At 47.7% G+C, this 19,184-nt stretch overlaps 1 protein-coding gene and 1 long non-coding RNA gene across 10 annotated transcripts in view; one reads left to right on the forward strand and one right to left on the reverse strand.

Annotated features, from left to right (window-relative positions):
* The window catches only part of LOC708686 (uncharacterized), a 255,606-nt gene that overhangs the window by 29,006 nt on the left and 207,416 nt on the right, over positions 1 to 19,184 (reverse strand). For 6 of the 9 annotated variants that reach the window (XR_013415564.1, XR_013415563.1, XM_077997354.1 and 3 more), the window contains one exon: positions 3,445 to 3,524. Coding sequence is in view for 6 of the 9 variants with exons in the window: in XM_077997354.1 (XP_077853480.1) it covers positions 3,445 to 3,524 (80 nt within the window). In the remaining 3 variants the exon portion in view is untranslated. Of the gene's footprint in view, positions 1 to 495; positions 1,847 to 3,444; positions 3,525 to 19,184 lie in introns of those variants that run through there. The other 3 variants (XR_013415567.1, XM_077997358.1, XM_077997355.1) reach the window with 3 other exon arrangements.
* LOC144339950 (uncharacterized) lies at positions 11,530 to 19,001 on the forward strand. The gene is made up of 2 exons (XR_013415578.1): positions 11,530 to 11,719; positions 17,264 to 19,001. It is a non-coding gene; the product is annotated as an uncharacterized LOC144339950 (long non-coding RNA).

Here is a 19,184-nt window from a genome sequence, read left to right on the forward strand (position 1 = left end):
TTCTTTAAGGATGTAGCTTTGAAATGTTCGAGACATCAGAACACAACAGTCCCAACTTGAGTATTGAAGCTGGAGATGCAACTGTGATGCAACAGAACACACTGTGATAGGCATCTTGAGTTGGGTCCCTGTTTTCACATGAAGCAAGAGGCTAGTTTCCTGAAAACAAGTCTGCATGAAGAGACTGGCTACCCAGTTAACAGCAAAAACCCCCATGGCTTACTAGGAAGGAGATGGAAGAAAACCAGTTGATAAATTTAAAAGGGCTCATTCATTCTCTTTCCAGGTCATGCAAACGAGAAGAGAGTGAGAGCAAGTGGGATCCGCTGATTTTGTTGAGTCTTTCAGTGACTTTCAGCTGCAAGGGCAACTCTACTGAGAAGGAAAGATTTCACTCAGTAAACATTAGCATGTTTCCAACCCTCCCTAGCCTCTCATTTCCAACAATCAATGTGATTGTTCTGTATTTTTAGGCCAGGATACGGTAGGGCTGAATTTCTGTAACTCAGGATGTTCTATTTTAATCATCAGCAATTTTAAGGCATGGCAACATCTGAAAGAAAAAAAAAAATGTAATGACTCTTACACACAGAACATGCACTTAAAATTGTCAAAACTCTCCATCTCCAGCATTAAAACAATCATCTTTCAAGAAGAAAATCCTTTCTCGGTGTGTCTCAGCCCACGAGCCATGAGAATGTGTCTCCATCTCAAAACCCAGTCTGTACTGTCGCGCTTCTGCTGTTTCTCAGCACGCTGCCTTTTCTTTGTAACTTTTTTCTTCCAAATCTGATAGTGAAGCTGGAGCCTGAGATGTAAATTGATAAATGACACCAGGAACTCCTTGCATGGCAAAAGCTGAACAGTACAAATCCACTGTTTTCCTGGATGTGAAATGCCAGTCTGTTCTTGCATGAGCAAACTGGATTAAAGTCACTTCCCTTGGGGCCTGCGGATTTCACAAGGAGAACTGCATCTGAGCAGGACACTTCTTTAAGATGTGGCTTCAAAGTGTTTGGGACATGGGACACAATAGTCCTAAGTCGCGTATTCCAGCCGGACTATAGGTGCAGCTGGCCCTGTCCTGACGAGGGGCCACACAGCTCTAAGTCTTTCTTTGTTGCCCCACATGCCTTGAATGGATGTTTTCTTATAGGAAGTGGATGAACAAGTTAACACAGGATCTGGCTGGGCTGCTTACTAGCTATGTGATCCTGGGCAAATCATTTAATTTTTCCGAGTTTCAGTTTCCTGATCTGGAGAATGGAGATGCGAATTTCTATATTGCAGTGGTTGTTAGGGTCATATGTAATGCGTTTATAAAAACAGTGGGTCACTTTTAAAGCACTATATGAATGTTTGGTGTCTTATCAGCTGGCTCAGAACACTGGAGTGATTTCGAGGGAAAAGGCCAAAATGAACTGGAAAATGATGGGAAGAGTACTCTGTGAAATTGTCATAGCTTCCATCTTGGGAACACTTAGTCCACGGCAGCCACTGCTGTGTGCTTCACATGGACTTTGTTGGCATTCACAACCGCTAACATGGTTGGTGGTAGCATCTTCGTCTTTCAGAAGATGGGCTAGAGACTTAGAAAGGGTACATGACTTCCTCTTGGTCACAGAGCTGGAGTGGCAGACCAGGACTCAAACTCCAACATGCCTGATTCCCAGCCCAGGGATTCAGCCAGCACTCTTTACTGCTCCATCCTTTACACCCTTCAGCGCATCTTCATAGGGACCTCTGAACAGTCACTGGCTCCAAGTTTCAGGGTTTCATCAGTAAGTACATGAGTAAACCGTGAAAGCCAGCTTTGGTCCTGAGGAGTAGAAGTAGCACCAAATAACTCACCAAGAGAAAGGGAGAAAAATTAGAAATTAGCACCATTTGGCTTGTACTGAATGGTCAGAAGACCTGGACCCTCCACCACACTTCCGACATGCAGTGTGACCTTAAGCCAGTCCTGTCCTTCTCTAAAGCCTCATTTTCCCACTAACCTTAAAGAAGTTCAAGTCAAAGAGCACAGTGATGAGTCCCACAGGTCATGCTTCAGATTATGACAGTGTTAAAATACTGACTCCAAAATACAGCCCGACAGTTTATCTTCTCCAGTTTCCTATTTCTATGACACTGTATGGTGAGATGACCAAATGCACACTCCAGAGCCAGAATGCCAAGCTCTGCCACCAGCTCCTCACACAACCCTGCACAAATCACTTTAACTCTCTGTGCCTCAGTCTCGTCTGTAAAATGAGGTTAATAGGCCGGGTGCGGTGGCTCACACCTGTAATCCCAGCACTTTGGGAGGCTGAAATGGGTGGATCACGAGGTCAAGAGATTGAGACCATCCTGGCCAACATGGTGAAATCCCATCTCTGAAAATACAAAAATTAGCTGGGCATGGTGGCATGTGCCTGTAGTCCCAGCTACTTGGGAGACTGAGGCAGGAGAATCGCTTGAACCTGGGAGGCGGAGGTTGCAACAGTGAGCCTAAATCGCGCCACTGCATGCCTGGTGACAGAGTGAACCTCCATCTCAAAAAAAAAAAAAAAAAAAAGATGGTAATAACTGGACCTAGCACATAAGGTGGTTGTGAGGATTAAATCAGGTAAATATGATGAAGCCATCTGAACCGATGTTAGCACAATGTAAATATTCAGTAAATGTTAGCTATGATAATAAAAGTAACACAATAGTTTTCCATGAGCACATTATAAACAGAGATGTGGCTAAGAGATCCAGCACAGCTGGTAAATGGAGAGGGTGCAGAGATCCTGCTGTCACATGCTTTGCCGTACATGGACACATTCTAGAGTAACTGACTGCGAAGCTGAAATGGCATCTCCAACTGGATTTACTGAAATACATACATTTAATATTTTCAACTGCCTTCTCCTCTTCCCATTCTAAGACCTGAATATGGGATCTGTATCCTTGTTTTTAAGCAGGAGTTCATGTTATAGACTCTTTTTGACAGTAAATTAGTAAATTGGGAGTTGGGTGGTTGAGAGAAAAAGAGTAGAGATCAAATGGTCAAAATGACCATTTAAAAAAAATTATCGGGCTTGTCAGGCATGGTGGCTCACACCTGTAATCCCAGCACTTTAAGAGGTTGAGGCAGAGAATCACTTGGCCCAAGTGTTTGAAACCAGGGCAACACAGGGAGACTCTCTGCCTCTACAAAATAAATTGTAAAAAATCAGCCAGGCGTGGTGGTGCACGCCTGTGGTCCCAGCTACTTGGGAGGCTGAGGTGGGAGGATCACTTGAGCCTGGGAGGTTGAGGCCGCAGCGAGTCGTGATCACACCACTGTACTCCAGCCTGGGCAACACAGCAAAACCCTACCTCAAAAAAGAAAAAGAAAAATGTAGTGAGGAATCATCCAGGTACAAAATAAAACAAAATTCCCTTGAGGTTGACTTACAAGCAGAAGCCTCTACTTACGGAGGTGTAAAAGCAATCTGTTCACAGATATTTTCCAGGCACACAAATCCTCAGGAGGCATTTGTTCGGAAGACTTGCACCTGGAATTTAAATGACAGTGTGAGCTCCTAGGAAATCTCCTAGAGTAACAGCAGAAGAAAAAGTCAGTTGTTTTCTTGTAAGCACGTTTCTCCACCAGTGTCACCAACAGAGGCATTTTTAAAAACGAGAAATAGAAAGCACCTTCTCCTTCCTGCACACAGGTTGGGAAAGTTCCTGTACAGCGAGCAACACATGCCCCCTCATGCTGGTGCTCTCTGTGCGGGAGAAAACGCGAGGTGTGGCCGTTGCTAAGGAAACCGCTAACATGAGGCAGAGCAGCAAGGTTTGCTCAGCAAGATGTTTTAGGAAATAAAACACAGTCTAAGCCTATAGATCCAATCACAGAAGAAAGGCAGGCAAGGATCCCGCACAGGAGACGGAAGGTGGCTTCTGTTTTCACAGCTGATTCTGCAGCCTCGTGCTGTAGCAGTACAGGCTGCAGAAGGCCTGCAGAGGGGAGCGCCAGTCTGCACGGACAGTCTGTGACGGCTTCCGAATCAGGTGGAGGGCAACTGAGAAGAACGGAAACCGCCTCACATTCTCTCCTACCTGGTCTAACTTTACAGACGAAATGCATCTTTCAGCTGCATCAGAAGAGAGAAGCCAAGGTCGTAAGGTCGTCTTCATTTCTGAAAACTGATTGTTCAAGTAAATCCTTCAGTCGTCCCCCTGATGCGACCTGCTAGGGAAGCTGGGAGCGCCTTCACAGTAGCTCCAAGGGGGGATCCTTATAGGGGATTACATCTCAAAACACATTTTACCCAGCAAGAGGCTGCATGACTCAGCAGTCTGATGAAGAAAGCTCTGTCAAGTTACCAACCAATTGCAATTTCTAAGTTGATTACAGCTCCACTGAGGAACCTGAACACAGCTGAGGCCACGGAGCATTCCCCAGGCTTACTGGCCAGTGGGATGATGTGGCCCAGATGTGTGGGTCGGAGCTGAATGGTCAAGACAATGGTCTGTGATTGGCAGGTGGTCTGTGATTGGCAGGTGGGCTCTTTAAGCCAGGGGCTACTGAACATGCTCTTCAGTGACTAGGAAGCTCTCAAGATGATAGTAGCACAGGAACAGGGTATGTTGGGAAGATTCTTGAGAACTGAGATTAAAATCCAAGAGGAGGTTGGCCAGTAAAAGAAATGGTCAGAAAAAGCCCTTCAATACTGTCCTACAACAGAAAAATACATCTAAAAAACCAAGCTGAGAAGCGCAGATGGGAAGGAAGAGGCACTGGGGTAAAGCAAGAATCAAACCAACCTGAAGCTACCGAACACACAGAATTCGGGAATATTTAAACACTATCATAATAGCATGTTTCCAAAATTGTCTGATTATAAAAATGAGGATAGAAACCAGTGTCAGACAAGAGCTCTTTCATTTTTTTTTCTTGAGATAGAGAGTCTCACTCTGTCACCCAGGCTGGAGTGCAGCGGCATGATCTCGGCTCATTGTAACCTCTGCCTCCTGGGTTCAAGCGATTCTCATGCCTCAGCCTCCCAAGTAGCTGGAGTTTTAGGCGTGCGCCACTACACCCGGCTAATTTTTGTATTTTTAATACAGATGGGGTTTTGCCATGTTGGCCAGGCTGGTCTTGACCTCCTGACCTCAGGTGATCCGCCCACCTTGGCCTCCCAAAGTGCTGGGATTATAGGTGTGAGCCACCGTGCCCGGCCCTCTTTCACTTTTCAACAGTAACTGAGGTCTGTGTCAGATTGTGAGGAACCCCGGTCTGCTGCTTTCTGGAAGCTTTCAGTATTTGAAAAAGTGGCTGGGGGAGCTGCTGGGAAGCCCTTCAGTTAACCTTAAAAAGCGTGTAATAAAACCTAATTATAGAGCATGCTTCTTTCATCCCTCCGTCACTCCTCTAGATAATGTGGGGGCTTTCTAGCCACTGTCCCTGCAACCTCCGAGGATTTAGATGTATGAACATTATTTACAGATGGGAAAAACAGAGCACTTAAAGTTTTGGTCAAGAAAACTGCGGGTTAGTGACGGGGTTTCTCAGCTGTGAAGACCTGAGCTTGACAAATGCATTTTCAGCTTCCCAGGATACCTCTGGCTCCCCGGTGAGCACTGGAAGTCTGTCCCTTCTATAGCAGCCCTTGGCAGTTCCAATCTAGGGGCAGAAGCCAGCCTGCCACGGCAGAGGAGAGCAGCAAGTTCCAGCCCAGCCAGCGAGCACGCTGCACTGATGCGATTCCCGAGGCTCCGGCAGGAAGTCAAGGGGCAAGTGAGGACTTCCTAGGTGCTCAACAGTCACACTCTGGGGCCTGAAAGGTCTTAGAAGCTTATCTCTATCTCTTCTTAGAATCCAATCGATCAATCAATACCTTTTCCTTCTCTCTGCCTCTCCTCCTGAGCCCCAGCATATTTGAGTGAAGGAACTTACACGTACGTAGCCGTTTAAAAGCCAAGTGCTATCAAGTGAGCTCCCATTTCAAGGCACGTTTGAACTGGGAATAGGAAGACGGGCAGCAGCTTAAGCTTTGGGATCATACAGACCTGGATTCAGATTTCACTTGTTACACAGCCTTGGCAAGCTGTTCAATCCTTTTGGGGCTTTAGTTTTTGTGTGTGTGTGTGTGTGTTTTTAAATTTATTAAGTAGAAATGATAATGTTAACTCTCGGAGTTGTTGTGAAAACACAGCTAACTCAAATAAAACACATGATACCTAGATTTTCAACATGTTAACCCCCCCCCCACCACATTCCCCTGTGAGGGGATGGAACAGCTAACATTTTGGGGTAAAATTTCCAGAAGATCTATACAATCGAATTGTTAAAACTGGTGTGAAAAACTAAAATAAGATTAGGCATCAGTAAATCAAGGCTGTGGGTGGGTCTGGGGGCTCCTCTGGAGGGAAGGGCCAGACCAAGGGATGTCCCAACAAGAAGTTAGGAGTCTGGGGAAAGACAGATACGATCTGAAACTGGGACCAGGAAATTCCATTTCTGCCTACTGATTACTCATCATTGATTCACCGCGTTTACAATTTACCAGGAGGACATGGGAGCAAATTGGAGAGGTGAATCCCACTGGATTTTACAACATAAAAATAGACAATGACAGAGGGTGTCAAAGGAAACCACAGGGCACGGCAGGGGCAAACATGGGAGGCGCCGGTCCCCGTGAGCCAGACACAGGAGGGACATGTCACTTCTTCCGCGAGGGACTAACCAGCAGCAATGCTTCAGAGACACAGGTCACTTCTCGACACTCCTGGTCAAGACAGACCTCTTAAAATCATGGGTAGATATCCACCAGCTGCCTCCTAGGAGCCTGCACTGTGCTGCACACTGCTGGAGAATACCGAGGAGGGGATGTGAAATGTCTGTCTGTGACCCAGGACCTAACTGTGGAATGGAGTCCAACTCGCAGGGACAGAGAAAGTGCTCCGGTGTGTCCTGCTGGTGGAGAGCACAGTCGTCACTGGGGACCAGATGAGCTCAGGGCAGGCTGATGGATTATTCAGTCAGGAGAGGCTTCATAGGGCCAGGGGCCTGAGCTGGGCTTTCCAGCGGGGGCAGCCTGGGCAGGGGAGAAAGGGAGAACTCCAGGGAGGGGACAGTAAAACCATGCCAGAGGTGGCAGGGGTGAAGACAGTGGGGGATGGGGCAGAGCCACAGTAGATGTCCCACCACCAGGGATCTGAGATGACAGGCCAGCAGGCGTGTGGGGGTGGAGCCCAAATGTCGATCCCCCACCCCCGCACACAGGGTGAAAGTTAGCTGGGATCAGGGATGGCAGGGGGTGAGAAGAAACGTGAATTTTATGAAGAGTAGAAGAAACAGATGTTTGTTAAGACCTAACATGTGGAAAGCACTGCTGTGGACAGGAGCGAGTGAGACCTGGGGCCAGTCTTCACGGAGTTTACAAGCCGGAGGGGATACAGCCCTGTGGACAGAAAACTGTTATTACACGGGCTAAACACTAGCATAGGCGGAATTCTAGGAGATGCAGGGACCCACAGGTATGGCACCAGACTTTGGGGTCAGAATAAGGATTCCCCACAGAGGTAGGAGCAAAAAGAAACAGGATATGGTCTGTTCCTTTCAAGCTTCCCACAGGGGCCAGGAGCCCCTTTTGCAGGATGTCTTAATAAATGGGACATAAAGGTACCCATTTGTCTAGAGTGCAGTGTTGGCTGGAGACAGTGAATATATGAAATGATACCCTTAAAATGCCCTTTGGCTCAAAATGAGTCCCTTTCCCTGACCCCAACTTCAGAAGTCAAAAGGAAGAGGATCATGGCGTGGGACCCCAAATGACACTCACACTGCAGGTGAAACACTGGGGTGACTTTCCCACGCACAGCTAAGAAGGAAGACAGTTTCCATATGACTGCAAGTGCGCAGAAAATCTAGCATGAGGAGCAGGGAAGGGAGTGCTTGCTTAGGAGGGACTCAGGAGCGTGCAAAGCCTCTGTCCTGAATCTGCTCCCTCTATGTATGGAGGCCATGAGTAAGGTACCCATCCCAAAAACAGCAGCAAGGGGAGGGTTAGGAGACATTCTCATCCAATGTGAATATAAAAATCTTAAGAAGAAAACAATACCCACTGCTTTCTGTTCCATTGTCCCAGCTTACTGTGTGATTTTCTGTTAGAACTGTACCCACAGCTTTCATTTGATGCATTTGCCGGATTATGATTTTTTTAAACAAATAAAACAGGGAAGAAAAAAAATCCAAAGTAGATTTCAGTTAAACTATCACCACAATGATTCTCCATTTCACTCCCGTGTAGGAAATGTGCATTTGTTTCTACGGAGCATGTGTAGACAGCCCTAGCTCCCTGGAAGAGAGATCTGAGGGAAGGCCATTATGGATGCATGGGGGTCTTAACACAGCGAAACTCTGCTCTTCAGTAGCTTTTTCTTTTTTTTTGAGACAGTCTCGCTCTGTCATCCAGGCTGGAGGGCAGTGGCACAATCTCAGCTCACTGTAAGCTCCGCCTCCCAGGTTCAAGTGATTCTCCTGCCTCAGCCTCCCGAGTAGCTGGACTACAGGTATGCGCCACCACACCTAGCTAATTTTTAGTAGAGATGGGATTTCACTATGTTGGCCAGGCTGGTCTCAAACTCCTGATCTCAGGTGATCCACTTGCCTGGGCCTCCCAGAGTGTTAGGATTACAGGCGTGAGCCACTGCACCCAACCAGTAGCTCTTTTTAAAATAAACTGGGCTGGGCATGATGGCTCACACCTGTAATCCCAGCACTTTGGGAGGCCAAGGCTGGAAGATCACTTGAGGCCATGAGTTTGACACTAGCCTGGGCAACACAGCAGGACCCTGTCTCTCTACAAAAAATTTAAAAAGTAGCGGGGCGTGGTAGTGTTTGTAGTCCCAGCTACTTGGGAGGCTGAGGCAGGAGGATCACTTGAGCCCAGGAGGTTGAGGCTGCAGTGAGCCTTGATGGTGCCACAGCACTCCAGCAACGGAGCGAGACCCTGTCATACACACACACACACATAATTAAAATAAAATAAATTGCCTACTTTAAAAATAAAGACAAGGCGGAGCGCAGTGGCTCATGCCTGTAATCCTAGCACTTTGGGAAGACGAGACAGGTGGATCACTTGAGGTCAGGAGTTCGAGAACAGCCGGGCCAACACGGCGGAACCCCGTCTCTACTACAAGTACAAAAATAGCCGAGCTGAGAGATCACACCACTGCACTCCAGTCTGGGTGACGGAGGGAGACTCTGTCTCAAAAAAATAAAAATAACAATAAGGCAATACAGGTGTTGGGGAGGGGGTCTGGGAGGTGGCTGTCATTTATCTCCAAAATCATGCTAGAAGCTAAATATAGAATCATTTTTCCTCCACATTGTGTCCATGGGCTTGGAAGAGGAAAAAATGGCACTTAGTGTTACTAGGACCAAAAGACAGCTCCTCCGACTAAAAGATCATCCTGGAGTTGCTTAACTGAATACTGATTCTTTGGGGGGAAATAACATTCTTTGGGGGGAAACACGTTTTGTAATAATCAATTAAAAAAAAAAAAAAAGTGATCCATGAAGCTATTTAAACACCACCTGGAAAAATAGGATTGACTCCACAGGAGGGCTCCCTGGGTGCAGAGATCTCGGTGCAAATCGCATTTCGCTGACTTGCTTTCTCTCCTTAGACAAATGTGTGTGGCAGGGCTGAGGACCTGCTCATGTCCTTTTCTGGGGACGCCACACATGGCCGGTTTCTGGCTCTCGGGGACAGTGGCTCAGGTTCAGAGGAGAACCCTTACTGGCTGTAGTGTGGTGGGCACAGCAGGGGTGGGCCGGTTTACCTCCTGGCTTTGAAGAAATGGGTTCTCTCCTATGGCATCTGTGATCCCCAAAATCCTCAATCAAGCAGGAAGGGGGTGAGTCGATGGCTCTTCCCAAGGCCTTCTCCTCCCATGGACAGCTTCTCTGTCCGAGTTCTCTCGCCGTGTCTCCCCCTTTACTCCATCCCAAGAGGCACTTGTGAGCTTCAAGGGCATCTTCTAAATATTACATTCACTCAGTGCCCCGAAGAGTACAGCATGTTCTTAGAACATTGCTCAATTCTTTCTCCTGCGGTAAGGATTCAGTTTGTTTTATTAAGAACTAGTGTGGCATAAGTTAATTCTCATCCAAAAAAAAAAAAAAAAAAGAAGTATATCAAGTCTCTTCTTTTGGCGAATAGTAGATAGAACTGTTATTATTCTTGTTTCTGTCCCAGAGCTAATACATTCATGACACTGGCAAAGGATGTTTTGCAAAAGCTGTCTATGGCAAATAACTGATTTGTTTCCTTTTGTAAAAACGAAGTTCTCCTTTCTGACCCAAGTCGTTTTCTAAATGATCTCAAAGGGCAAGCTGCCTCCTCCAGCAGAACACCGAGGCCACGCTGGAACCTCCTTCCGAGGTCTGGACAGGAGCTGTGTGGTGCAGAGGAGGGAGGGCTGGGCCCAGAACCCAGAGGTCTGCCTTGGGCTGGCCTCTCTCTCCAGTCCTGTGACCTCTGGCTGACCAAAGCCTCCCTGGTTCCGTCCCTTCGTGTCTGAAATAAGCAAGCTGTATTTAATAGTTTTCCTTTTGCTCTAAAATAAGACGATTCTGAAATACGACATTAAGTGTGAGGCCGGTTTCTGCTTTGGACCTCACCGAAGGGGCTTTAGTCATAAGCCCATGTGTGGAAACTGGCCCTGCCAAAAAAGAAACATTCTGAATCATTCAAAACCATTAAGAATGTTGGCTCTGACTTCAGAAAGGCAGGATAAACAGACCCGTGCCCAGCGGGAACTCACTTACTGGATGTCTGTGTTTTTAACTCATCGGTGCCTGAGCACTTCCCAAGTTCCTTCTAATGGCTTCAATGTTTAATGCTGTCACATTTGTACTATTACCTCCACTTCATAAAGGTGGGGGGTGGGTATTTAATTTGGTGCTAAGTGCTCATTAATCTTTCTAGTGTGGTCACCAGAACTGGATTTTGCAGCCTCTATCCAGAATAGGTTAATTCTCCCACCCCACACAGGTTATAAAGTAAAGAATAAAGCTCCCCCGCCCAACTTTTAAAGTCCTTTTCCCCTAAACAATACTCTAAAATCAATGAATCTAGAGATTCTTTGGACTGGAATGGGTTCCAAATCAATTGACCTCTAAGCTCCAAATGCATTTGGATTCTGCTTCTATTGATCTGAAATAATCAAGGCTACAGGAATTGGGATATGGTTCTGGTTTCTAGAATTTACCTGAAAAACTAGGACACCTTTGACCATCCATATTTCTAGGAAGCCCTCTGACTATCCATATTTCTAGGAAACCCTTTGACCATCCATATGTGGCTGCTTTTTTATACATACAGTACTCATGCAAAGTAAACAGAAAAATAAAAGAGTAAATCGCAACTTCCAGGTCACAGTTTACAGTGTATCTGGCAACTATGTGGTAGAGTTCAGTGGACCTGCCGGAGTCCTTGTGTATGCCCCAGACACAGGCATACACATGCAGAGCTCAAGAAAAGCTTCCCAAGAAAATGACAGTCGTTTTTTTTTTCCTTTTTCTTTTTCTTTTTTTTTTTTTTTTAAGGAAGCTGTCACGGATCTAGAACTAACTGGGCACATAATGGGTAAGGTCAAACACTGAAACTTTTTTTTTTTTTTTTAACTTAAAAAATTCTGGCTGGGAATGTGGTGGCTCAGGCCTGTAACCCCAGCACTTTGGGAGGCCAAGGTGGGTGGATCACCTGAGGCCAGGGGCTCAACACCATCTTGGCCAACACGGCAAAACCCCATCTCTACTAAAAATACAGAAATTAGCCAGGCGTGGTGGTGGGCGCTTGTAATCCCAGCTACTTGGGAGGCTGAGGCAGGAGAATTGTTTGAACCCGGGAGGTGGAGGCTGCAGTGAGTCAAGATCACGCCACTGCACTCCAGCCTGGGTGACAGAGCGAGACTCTGTCTCCAGAAAAAAAAAAAAGTTAAAAATTCCGTGTTCAGAAAGCAAGAGACATGATGCTGTTTTCTCCAATTCTGAAAGCTCCCAGTGGTCACAGCATCGTTAGCCACGTGTAACATGTGCATCCAGGCAACTGAATGATTAACTGTCACCAGACTTCTCCATGGCCTTACTCGAACTGAGTAAGCTGGTAGTATTTCCTAAGAGTTGTCACTCAGTTGTGAAAACAGAGAGAGCTTTTTGTTTTTTGGAAAATCCTGATCAGCCGAAATGACCGGGTGGTCAGCCCTGCCCATCTTGTGGCTACTTAGATAAAGGCTTCTTTTCCCAGGCAAGGAGAGAGATGATGGTTAACTTGCTTTTTAGACTGAAGTCATCGCTATTCACTGGTGTAATGAATAAGCTAGACTTTTTTTTTTTTTTTTTTAAAACCTCCTTTCAAAAGCAACACTACATTTTTCTCTTCTCTGGAAATGAACAGAACACGTCATAATTTTTTAAACATCCATCAGTGCCCATGAAAAATTTTTTAAAAATAATCTGAGCCTCACTTGTTCATTGCCTACAATATCAATCAATGGCTTAGATATCTCTCCATGTTATATTACCTCTCAGCGCTCTTAATTCATCAGGTCAAACAGAATCTTAAAACATCATTTAAAAGCTTTCTTCCTTCCTTTCCATGTCTCATGTAATGATAATTTTGGTGTGCTGAAATCAAATGACTAACCAAGGCCCATAACTGTGATCACAGGTAAAACGTTTTTCTGCTTTGCCAAAACTCCGAGTTTCCTTTGCTCTCTGTGTCAAACTGAAAGAGCCCTCCCAGACCCAGGGGCCAGGTGGAGAGGCCACTCACACCCGCCCGGCGTGGGACTGCCTTGTATGGCCTCACGGGGGCCCGGTTCCCGGGGCGGTGACTCAGCTCCGGAGGACCACCTGCTGCATGGGGGTTGCTGCCTAGCAGGTCATTGCCAGTCACGAGGGCAGAGAGACCCAAAGGATCAGAGAACAGCTCCGAGCAGGTCAAGGGCAGTGCCAGAAGGAAAGCCTTTGTTTACAGAAGGAAAGATCCTGCACCTTGTGGTGAGGTATTAAAGAGTAGAGGGGCTTTGCACCTGCATCCTAAGCCTCTTGGTTCACCACTAAGCCGCACAGCCACAGGGAGGAAACCACTGGGAATACCATCACAGAAAATGAAGGTAGGGCCGCAGGGCACCTCCCACTCTCAAAGGGAAAAGACAGCCCTGGATCATCTTTCTAAAACACCACTTTGATGAAGTCGCCATGATTTTCTAAAGTAATAAACGGCAGCCACTACCTACAAGATAACAGAGTGCATTTGAAACCTTTCTACCACCTAAGTCCAACCCACCTTCAGAGCATTCGCTCTACTTCCTTAGATAAAGCCTCTGCTCGGGCTAAGATGTTCTGTCTCCGCTGCCCCCACTCCGCAGGCTTTCTCCTCCCGCTGCCTGGAGCAGAGAATGGGGGAGCCGTCAGGAGCCACAGACACTGCGCCATTCCACATGGGATTCTTTTTATTGTTTGATCTATTTCACATGTACAAAGCTTTGACCTTCCAATTCTAAGAATTCCTACTTAGAACTGGTAGGTTCTAAGAACCTCCTGGGACCGATTCTGGCACATGTCTCTTCTGAACTCACAGAGCTTGTGCCTTAACAATTTAGAGTCAACCGACTTTGCTGTCCTTTCTAATGTGTTAAGTTTCAGTCCGTGACAAACACTGACAAAATGTGTACCTCATCAGTCACTGTAAAGGGAAAGGACATGGCCCCTGCGGCAGAGGTCCACAGTCACACAGACGACAGAAACGTGCCCGATGCCTTCCAGTGGATGTCACAAACACGTATTTGACAAGGGACAGCAGAGACTCTGCAGGTGGTGAGTTTTGCGTGCAGCGCCAGAGAAGTCTTCATTGGGGAGCTCCAGGCTGGATTTTAAAGGAAAAGCCGAATTTTAAGGGAAGAACAGGTTAAACACCAAAGGAAAATGGGGAGGAATGTTTCAAGGAACATGTATACTAAACAACAGTGCATTCTCTCCAGCTCTGCAGCTCAGGGTTCCAGGGTCGGGGGTCCCATGAGGTTGGGAGAAGCAAGCCTTATCACGACGGGCTTTGCAGGACAGGCCGAGTGTGTACGTTTCAGGTGGAATGACAGGGTTATGCCCTGTGAAGGGGCCGACTGTGGGACTGCTCGGAACTGGGAGTCTGATGGGGGAGAGGCACTTTCACAGACGTTATCTGGTTTCATCACCACCCCTTCTTCAGCCATATATTTGGCGATTAATTGCGCACTTGTGACATGTTCCTTTCTGCTCTCTGTTCCTTAATGCCTCCTGCTTTTTTGTCTTGTCCCCAGCTGGGCTATCCGTTCCTGGTGGCCACAGAACAATACCTTCTTTAATGGCTCCCACAGTGACCAGCACGTGCCTTAAACTCAGAGCAGGTCAATCAAACTCCTTTTAATTGAAATTTTAGGATGTGCTTTTGCCACACTCTCAAGTAAGTAATTAAATTCATCAGCAAATACCAAGTCCGAAAATAATGAATGGTACTTAGGAAACACATAAAGAGTGGTAGAAAACTAGGTGGGCTGGGGTCATCCTGTGGAGGCCCTGGACGGCCCGGCTAAATGGCATTTGGAACTCTTCTGTCGAAGTGTTTTGATAAAGAAAGGAGGTGACTGAAGCTATGCTGCATAAAAGATGAACTTAGCAGGAAGATGGGCTGGAGGGAGACAGTTGCTGTGGTGGTAGAAAGAAGAGGTGAAGAAGTGCTGTCAATGCAGGTGAGAGCATTTGCTACCATCTGAACCAGCACGCAGCGCCGTTCCTCTAGGGCCCCTTGAGCCTAACAGAGTTCTTTTCTGACATCCGTCGCACTTAGGAAGAACGCATGGTGATGCTGGCTTTTATTCTCCCTCCCTTTCTTCCTTCTAATAATTAGCAAGCAACAGTTATCTGCCAGACACTGTGCTATTACACAAGGGAGAGAGAGATGAAAAGCAGTCTCTACTCTGATGCCTTGTGGGAGACGAAGAAAAGTACCTGGTTAAAACGCAGTGTGTTGAATTCTCTGATATGCCCTCCCTCCTTCTCTCTCTTCCTTCTGGCCAGTCTGTCTTCCCTTTCTTTCTTTTTCTTCCAAAAAAAAGGATCTGAAGCATAATGAAAGAAGTCAGCTAGGAATGGGGAAGAGGGAAGCTAATCTAATACGGGGGATCCCTGGAGGAGGTGGCATCTGAGATGACTCTCGGATGAGCAGGTGTCAGCCAGACGAAACCAGAAGGAAGAGAGAAGAGCTGTGCGCAGACACAGGCTGGGGCAGAGGAGTGGGTGCAGCAGCCTCCTGAGACATGGGCTGGAACCTGGAAAATGAGGAGCCATGAAAGAGGGAAAGACAATGACATCTATGCTTTAGAAGCATCGGTCTGGAGTCAGAAGGGCTTATTGGAAGGTAGTGACTCTGGAGTCAAAGAGACGGCAAAGTACAGATTTGAGAGATGCCACAACAGACGCGTGAAGCCCTGGAGCTGGAGTGATATGCACACTGAGAGAGTGAGGGAGTGAGGGCCTTACTAAAGACCTTTAAAATGAGTTTATTTCACCCAGAAGCTCCAGCAAGGGAGACACACACTGCCTCGTGCTGGCCACGAGGTGGCAGCCTCGCACTGCCATTCTAGCAGAAAATGCGTCCCATCCTCACTGGGGCTCACCACCACGTGGGCAGAGCCACTCAAAAAATCCCACCGTGGGGACCGGAGCTCTCTAAGCTTGCCCCATAAACACGCTTTTCTCCCACAGAAAGCCTCCACAGAAGCAACGAAAAAGTCAGTTGATCCGGGGAGAGAAGCATAAAAGCTCGTGCTCTTCAGAGAGCTTTGGGCTGTTTCAGGGTGGCGGCTGGGCCTTCTGACAACTGCGAAGAGATTGAGACGATACAGGCTGGGGACCAAGGGGTTCGATGAAGGGCATCATCCCCAACAAGAACCAACTCGTGGAGAGTTCGGGCCCCATGGCTAAGTCTGACCTGACGCTGGCGAATGCCGCTGAGAACCCTTAACACCTGCGGGGACCCCGTCCCCAGGCCAGCGACAGCCACCCCCCAGGGCCCCTGGTCTCCCTCAGGCAACGCAGGACATCTGAGGGAGGCTGGGCCGCAGAGTCCACGTGTAGCTGGGAGGCGTCGCTGCGTCTGGCAAGGCAAGGGCTGCCGTCTAAACTTCCAAGGGAATGATGTGGGCACCCCAGGAAGAAGGGACGCCCTGATCCCGCTCCATAGGTGAGGGCATGGAGAGCCCATCCCACTGTGGCCTTGTGGCCTATCACCACTCTCTGACGGGCTTATTGTGATTTTCAGCCACTTGCTGTTTGCCACTCAGAGGCAAAGCGGCTGCAAGAGGTAGGAGAAAGCAAGAGACTCCCTCACCTGGAACACACAGCATCCACCGCGATCCCAGAAAAGACAGATCCCCTTGCAGGCACTTCAATCCACACAGCAGTCCTGGGACGAGGGTCCTGTTACCATCCCCATTTCACAGTGAGGAAACCGAGGCACAAAGCATGAAGTAACTCGAATGTGCCCAGATGCTAGCAAGGAGCAGAGCTGGAGTTTAGGCCCAGGCAGCCTGACCTCAGAGCTTGTGCGCTACCTGCTGCCTGGTACAGTCCACAGAGAGAGGGCCAGTGCCCGGCCCAGAACCACATGCCCTGGGGCTGGAGACAGGTCGGGGCAGCCGAAAGGTGGAGGCGCCCTCTCCAGCGCTTCTTCCTCAACCCCTGCGGCTTTCTCCTGTGCTCCAACTGCCACCACTTGCTTGGGCAGCCAAGCATGACAAACTGGCCAGCCACCAAGCAGGACTTTTCAAAGGAGGAGTAAAAACCCTTGTATGAATGTACACTCTTCTTGCCACACACAAACGCCCTTCCTTCCACCTTCAAAGGTGATTCTGAGACTGCCCGTTTTTATCTTTGCTTCAGTTGTGCTTGATTTACAGCCCCCTGAGGTGGTTTTTTGTTTTTTTTTTTTTTGACGGAGTCTTGCTCTGTCACCCAGGCTGGAGTGCAGTGGCACAATCTCAGCTTACTGCAACCTCTGCCTCCCGGGTTCAAGTGATTCTCCTGCCTCAGCCTCAGCCTCCCAAGTAGCTGGGATTACAGGCACCTGCCACCACACCTGGCTAACTTTTGTATTTTCAGTAGAGACAGAGTTTCACCATGTTAGCTAGGCTGGTGTCAAACTCTTGACCTCAAGTGATCTGCCCACCTAGGCCTCCCAAAGTGCTGGGACTACAGGCATGAGCTACCGCGCCCAGCCTCCCTGAGGTTTTTAACTAACATTGCTAGTGGTTTAAGTTGGGCACTGACAAGTGTTAGAACCTAATTGCAGAGGTCACGTTGTTTGAACACCGGAACTTCAAGGCGTGCTTGAACCACCTGATCAAAGGAGAAGGGACCGAGGACCAACAGGAGTGGGGCTAAAGGCATTCTCCTGCTCCGGTTTCCTGTGAACCCGCTCCTCTGAGGAAAGGAGTAGTCCCTGGCCACAGAAGACACAGGATCCTCCTGGGGATCCTCCTTGGTCACGTCACACTTTCAGACTGCGTGGCGGGACACTGACCACCGAGCCCACAGACGTGGGTTTGAAAGCTACGCCTTCAAATCAGCAACTCCCTTTCCTCGTGAATATTTTAGTGTGTAATATAGAAGATGTTTACACACTGAATTAAAGCACCTGCCACTGAACCCTCCTGCTGGAATTATGGGGGGTGGGAGGAGATGGAAAAAAATCAATGTTTCAAAGCAGTCCTGATGTGCTAAAAATATCTCTCAGTTCTCTTTTCATCTGTCTGGTCATTGTCCCAGACGCAAGCTCAGCACAGCCTCGCCCGTACAACATGTCGAATCGCTGTCTACCTCCACTTCTTAATCGGACAAAGAGAGAATATTCTTTTTTTTTTTTTTTCCTTCCTCAGACATTAGTCCAAGATTACAGACTAGGATATAGCAACCTATTATTCAAGAACAGCTTTTAAAGGTAGCTGCTTCAGACTGGCACTTTGGGAAAACTTTGAAAGTAGACTCCCTTTTTTTTTTTAAAATGCTTATTTTAACTATAGATTGGTGATAACGATTCAACCGCAGAGATCCAGCTAACTGTTGGCACAGAAATCCCTAACGCTACTCTCAAGCAAATAAGATCTTGTAAGGGGAAACTCCTGCAAAATACACCTTGTGAACAAGCTGCTCGCACCTCCTCTTGCAGCTGCAAAGATACTCTACTCTATTGCTTAACCCGTGACCTTGAAAAAACTCCACCTTTCCTGCCAGCAGCTCTGCTGCATCCACCTGTCCCTACAGGTAGTAAAAGATTAGACGGAACAGAACCACGTTTACACAACACACTTCCGAGCCTCTCTTCCTTCTAGCCCCGCCCCACCCCCACTCCAAGGCCGAAGTTCATTTCTTCCTGCAGGTTCACTCTTTAGAATTAACCAACACTGTGCTTTTCATCCTGCTCAACACCAGTCCTTTGGCCTCACAATGCTCGCCTGTGTGGAACACGCTGCAGCCACCAGGTCATCTGCTTTAGACCCAGCTCCATGTCAAGTCCTGTTATGGTCCCTTAGGCATATTGTCATGCTCCTGGGCACCTGAAAACTGACAACTGGTTTCAGATTTCTTACAGTTTGCTTTTCTGGTTTATCCTTATTTATTCCCCTCACAGTGACATTCACAAGAAGCAGCAGTGGCAGGCAGTCTCTTGGGGACAGGTCTGTCCTGAATAACCTGGGGGGATGCCCTGGCCAGGGGAACCTCACAGGGGCTCATCAAGAGATTCCAGGAGATGGAGTTTGAGACCGGCCTGGCCAACATGGTAAAGTCCCATCTCTACTAAAAATGTAAAAATCAGCCAGGCGTGGTGGTACGCACCTATAATCTCAGCTACTCGGGAAACTGTGGCAGGAGAATTGCTTGAACCCGGGAGGCAGAGGTTGCAGTGAGCTGAGATCGTGCTACTGCACTCCAGCCTGGGCAACAGAGCAAGACTCTGTCTCAAAAAAAAAAAAGAAAGAAAGAAAGAAAGAAAAAAGACATTCCAGAAGACTTCTGAAATGGAAGTGGCCACCATGCAGCTGCACCTGCCACCTCCTTCCCTACTCCAGGACCTCTGAAATGTGCTGCTCTCTATGCTGAGAGCTCTCACCCCTACCCC

The sequence above is a fragment of the Macaca mulatta genome, chromosome 3 (assembly GCF_049350105.2).
Source record: "Macaca mulatta isolate MMU2019108-1 chromosome 3, T2T-MMU8v2.0, whole genome shotgun sequence".
Lineage (NCBI taxonomy): Eukaryota > Metazoa > Chordata > Mammalia > Primates > Cercopithecidae > Macaca > Macaca mulatta.